This window comes from Mastomys coucha, unplaced genomic scaffold (assembly GCF_008632895.1).
Source record: "Mastomys coucha isolate ucsf_1 unplaced genomic scaffold, UCSF_Mcou_1 pScaffold4, whole genome shotgun sequence".
Lineage (NCBI taxonomy): Eukaryota > Metazoa > Chordata > Mammalia > Rodentia > Muridae > Mastomys > Mastomys coucha.
In genome coordinates, this window is record NW_022196910.1 from 18,538,419 (window position 1) to 18,544,418 (window position 6,000).

The window sequence follows — 6,000 nt, forward strand, 5'->3', positions numbered from 1 at the left end:
TAAATAAATATCAATATCAAGACAAGATAAATACTTAACTCAAAAAAAACCTCAGTGGACTGCCTACTGTGTGCCATACCCACAGAAAAATATGAAACATGACTAGACTCTATAAAGCCCATGTGTACAGTCAGAATGTAGACCTAAAATAGAATCTTTAAGTAACCAAGCTTTATCACAGGGTTGATACAGAAGTGTTCTGTTGTTCCTCTAATAGTACAAATGTTAGTTCATTCATTCACTCACCTGAATCACAGAATCTTCAGAACTTGAAATCAATGTCTTCCCATCAGCTGTGAACTGGATGTGCCGTACAGCTTTCTTGTGTCGAATCCCAGAACTGAAAACTCTGTTGTTTGGAAGTTCTATAATCTTCAAAACAAACAAACAAACAAAACCACAAGAAATTAATATAATGAAATTAAGTAACACTTAGGTACTGTAACCCCAACAATGTATATACATGTAGATGCCACGCACACACCTGGCCCTGCCCCTGGCCCCAATCAAGAATTCACTAGAAAAGGCCAATGGCAGGAGGAACCAATGGGTCTTCTCAGAACTCAAGTCATCAAAGCAAGTGACAGTCCAGACTCAGTCTCCATAATAAAAATGTCAATCTATGATGAATAGGAAAGAAGGAAGGATAAAAACCCTGGATAATTCAAGGCAGCTCTTCAGGGAAAACAGGAATGAGGAGAGATGAAAGGCGTCAGGGGATACAGTGCTACGGAAGGCTGGAGAAGTGTGCAATGACAAGCCTTAAAAAGGCCAAGCATTCAGAAGGTAGTCCCAGGCCTGGTGAGGCGTGTCAATGGGTAAGTGCTTGCTGCATTAGCAGGGAAGCAGAGTCTGACTGCTAGGATTACATGATAAGGAAAGAGCTGACTCCTCCCCACCAAAATCTAGCCTTAGAGCTCACACCAGTAGGGTGACCTATAAACACACACATAGAAAAAAGTGTTGTAACACAAACTCAAAACAGGGTGACTACACCAAAAAATGCTTTCAAATAAACTCATATGGGTGTAGGGATGTGTGTGTGTGTGTGTGTGTGTGTGTGTGTGTGTGTGGATTTTTATTTGCTCAATTAAAATAATATAGAAGATGGTGCTGTAACATAAGATTCTAGAAATCTAACCTGTATGTTGGGGGGAAAATGGGCCCTCAAAAAGCAAAGAGAAATTGTGAGCCTGGGACCTTCTCAGAAGAGTGGAACAATCAACATCACTATGGGAGAAGCAGGGTGACATTGATGCTGAGCAATTCATTCAGAGACTCACACTGGAACACTAAGCTCTGTCACTTATGAAAGCTATGGGAATTAGGAGAGCAGACATCTGTAGGACAAGAATCACAGCATCCAGTATCCAAGACGTTGTGTATATCTAAGAGGATCCAGAACAATAAACAGTAGCTGCTGGGGTTGGACCATTTGAAATTGCCATCTTCAAACATTAAAAATCATTTAAAATATCTAAATGTTGGTGTTTTCCCATGGTTCAATGCATCTTTACATTATGGGAGAAATGTGAGGAAGTTAAGTATGTAAAAAAGAGGTTTTCTTTTTAAACTTTTAAAAGGTTTGCTTGTATTTTACATGTTTAAGTGTTTGCCTGTGAGCGTGTTAAGTGTACCACATTTGTGCCTCATGTGTGTGGAGGTCAGAAAACAGCCTTAGATCCTTGGGAATGGAGTTACAGGGGTTGTTTGTCATGGTGTGAGTGCTGGGGACAAGCAACAGACACCATGGACCCATTCAAAATAAATACTACACAGCAGTACGAAAACTGGGGCTGAGAGAACACTAAGGAAAGCCATAGTTATACAATAATCCTGTGCTTAACAAACAACTGCCAGGTACTTGCTCGTAGCACTACCCATGTTACAAACATTTGACACTTATTAACTGGCTGCACACCCCTATTAGCTGCTAAGGGAGACCTAGCAGCACTGACATCACTCCCTCTACTGTGTGTGCAAGCCTTTCCTCTCCTCTCGTGAACTAATGTGACCTGGAGACTATGTGTGTAATCCCTTATGAAAAGGAACCCATGGTGAGTAAATGTGGCTAATGCCACGGTACCCAAGAGCCTAGGAGAGGAAAGGTGAGAAGAACCAGTGTTGCCTATGTTCTATAACTAGACAACAGGTGCCCTTGTAATGAACTCGGCATGTGATAAAGGTCAGGATATCTACATACAAAACGATTTCCATCGCAACAGCTTTTCTGCATCAGTACCTGATTCTTTTTATGTATTGGTTCTGCTAGGTAAGTTCAGAATTTCAGGTGGTGAACAGATACACACCTAACATTAAGTGTAGAAAAGCAGTGGGCACAGAGGGCCCTGTCCTGACATTCTTGAAAAGTCTAGAAATGGCATACATAACTATTTCTAAGAGAAGGAAATGCTTTTTGTACAGTTGGCTAAACATGTTTACTTTTTTAATATGTATGTATAAAACAGCCAGACAACTAGATAATGAGAAACACAGAAAGCTCGAGAAGCAGGAGCTCTGTGAGCAGACACTAGCGGAGTACGAGGCACAGTGTGTGGAACATGGCCACTCGATCCCAGGAGGCTCTGACTAGTCTGCAGGTGTGCAGTGCTGAGCGCAGGGCTGGTTCTGAGTACACAGCTCCAGTCACAGCTCTGCGGACTCAATACCTGAATGGCTCCATCTTCATCTCCGAATGCCACATACTCAAGGTGTGGACTGAGGCAGCAGCAACTCACTTGGGCTTCAGGCAGGTAATCAATCTGGCCTGTTTTTCCAGCAATGAGCTAATGAGAAAGAAGGTCAGTTATTAGGTTGTGTATGCATTTTTCTGTTGTTATTCTTGGAAGAGAGGCTTCAACTGCAAAGCAAAAGAAAGCACAGAAAATAGCCAAGAGTTCTCAGGGAGACAACAAAGACCAATCCTAAACTGTATTTAGCACTTTATACTTTATACTTTCATTTTATTTCACTTATGTGTCTCAGGTACATTTTCATAAAATAAAACAAGCTTTAAAAAGGTTTGGAAAGCAGCTGCTGTGCCCACCACCTGAGACACATCTGTCTGTATGCAGTCTCACAGCTAGCCCCATATCCTGTCTTTTATTTCTTCTCAAAGCCTGTTTTAATAAGGTTATCATTTGTTATAATACACTTTTCTGAAACCTTCAAAGGGGCCGTGAAACAGGCCTGAGACAGACATTACACACAATGATAACTCAAAATTGAAATTTATATACTCTGAGTCACTCACAAAGCAGGATAGATTAAGATTCTTTCCTTCCTTGAGGGTAGGGAAATAGATCTTACAGAAGAAACTTGAAAGCATAATTTGTGTCACTGAACTTGTAATACTTAAACTAAAATTATCCAACTTCGTAACTGCTACCTAATGCTAATGATTATTTTTTTTAAATCCAAAAAAAAAAAACCAAAAAACAAAAGAGCACCTCAATTAAAAGATATGACCTCAGGAAATACTTCTCAAGCCTAAACCAATTGCCAGATACCTTTCTAACTCATGATCTAAAAGTCTGAATTATCTCTCAGCATGGCACATACAATGAAATTGTTTCTGCTACACTGATTATTAGATTAATTCATAATATGTAGCTTTCCCTTTATAACAGTTTGCCCAAACTTCTCAGATCTATTAGATATTTAAAATCAAGACTATATTACTTCAGGCTGCTGAGGAAGAAGAGTCACCAATGCTCTTACCTAATTGTGGCCACTTCACACTACAATACAGACCTGTTAAGGAGTTTGTGCAATAGGAGAATGACTTCTATGGGGTGGCTTGTTAATGCTTGTATTCTAATGCTAATTTGGGACCCCAAAGACTGGTACCCCAGAGATCATTTAACTCTGATTGGTAAATAAAGATGCCAACAGCCAATAGCTGGGCAGAAGAGACATAGGTGGGGTTGAGGTTCTGAGGGCTTTGAGAAGGAGGAAAAGGTCACCAGGGGTAAAGGAAGAATGTGCAGGAGAGGAGAAAGGAGAAGCCACCATGGTTTAACAGAGCCATAAACATGGGCCTGAGGGCTGCCCAACTGGAGTTAAGCCCAGATGGAACACAGTAAGTAGTGAGTAATAAGTCAGGGTTATCGACAGGAAAGTAGACTCTAACAGCTTGGAGAGTAGGCAGCTGCCCAGCTATTGTGCTGGCTAAGGCTTGCTGTAAGTAAAAAGGCTGCAAGTGTGTCTTTCATCCCAGAACTCAATAACGGCGGAGCAGAAGCCCTGGGTTGGGATTTTAAATATTTACTACAACAGATAACTAAGTTCTTTTGATTGGATTTATGGATTGGTCCATAAAGGGAATTCATGCCGGGTACTGTTAACCTAGTGTTCAAACCCCCATGGCTTAGGAGGTCCCAGGCTCTAAGCAGGGAACCTATTATTGTTATTTTGCTAAACAGAAGTGTGGTCAAACTGCCTTCTAAACAGTCTAAATATGTATTTTGATATCCACAGACTAATTCATGCTGCTCTCAGCCTTGATCAAAGGGGCTTCTTTTACCATGGTCAGCAGTTAATACAGAGACCCATAGCTAGTAACAGTGCTGAGAATTTAGTCCCTATTGAGTAGTTAGCCCTGTACAGGACACCAATGTCTCCTCCTCCAAGGCTCAATCAATGAACATCATGGAGAGGGGAATACAATGAGATAATGTAAAAATGTACAGAGAGTGTAAAAATGAGATAATGGAGAGGTGTGTTATAAAACACTGTCTCAGAGGAGGACATATCTGTCACAACACAGGGAGTAACTGGGACCAATAGGACCCAGGCACGCAGGAACTCCACCAGCCCAGTGGCACGGGTTGCTTCCAGTCTGTTTGGGCTGGTGCCCTAAGCAGACCTTGGGCACAAATTCTGCAGCCAGTTCCACAACACCCAGAGGAAGCTCCACTCCCAGGCATTCTGACACACCCAGGATCAGAGGTAGGAGGACACAACATCTGTCCCAACACAAGGAGTAACTGGGACCAGTGAGACCCAGGCACACAGGAACTCTGCCAGCCCAGCGGCAAAGGTTGCTTCCAGTCTGTCTGGGCCAGTGCCGTAAGCAGACCTTGGGCACAAATTTTGCAGCCAGTCCCACAACACCTAGAGGAAGCCCTCCTCCCAGGCACTCTGACATACCCAGGATCCTAGGATCAGAGGCCTGTGCCCTGAGCAGACCTTGGGCACAAACTCTGCAGCAAGTCGCATAATTCCCAGAAGAAGCTGTACTCCCAGGCACTCTAATAAACCCAGGATCGCAGGATCGCAGGATCGCAGGATCCCAGATTCAGGATCATAGAGACAGCTTGACTCTGAGGAGTTCTGACAAACCCAGGATCACAGGAAGGACAGGCTCCAGTCAGATTTAGCCAGGGCAGGTAGCACTAAAGATAACCAGATGGCGGGAGGCAAGCTTAAGAACATAAGCAACAGAAACCAAGGTCACTTGGCATCATCAGAACCCGATTCTCCCACCATAGCAAGTCCTGGACACATCATCACACTGGAAAAGCAAGATTCAGATCCCAAATCACTTCTCACGATGATGATAGGGGACATTAAGAAGGACATAAATCACTCTCATAAAGAACTACAGGAGAACACAGGTAAACAGCTAGAAGCCCTTAAGGAGGAAACACAAAAATCTCTTAAAGAACTATAGGAAAACACAATCAAACAGGTGAAGGAAATAAATAAAATCATCCAGGATCTAAAAATGGAAATAGAAACAATAAAGAAATCATGAAGGGAGACAACTCTGGAGATAGAAAACCTGGGAAAGAGATCAGGAGTCATAAATGCAAGCATCACCAACAGAATACAAGAGATAGAAGAGAGAATCTCAGGGACAGAAGATACCATGGTAAATATTGATACAACAGTCAAAGAAAATGCAAAAAGCAAAAAGCGCTAACCCTAAAGGTGGTGGCGCACACCTTTAATCCCAGCACTTGGGAGGCAGAGGCAGGTGGATTTCTGAGTTCGAGG

At 42.4% G+C, this 6,000-nt stretch overlaps 1 protein-coding gene across 1 annotated transcript in view; it reads right to left on the reverse strand.

Moving 5' to 3' along the window:
- The window catches only part of Apaf1 (apoptotic peptidase activating factor 1), a 98,559-nt gene that overhangs the window by 17,739 nt on the left and 74,820 nt on the right, over window positions 1-6,000 (reverse strand). Inside the window, exons 21-22 of the mRNA XM_031349063.1 lie at window positions 2,670-2,786; window positions 247-372 (exon numbers count right to left, since the gene is read on the reverse strand). Coding sequence (XP_031204923.1) covers window positions 247-372; window positions 2,670-2,786 — 243 coding nt within the window. The remainder of the gene's footprint in view (window positions 1-246; window positions 373-2,669; window positions 2,787-6,000) is intronic.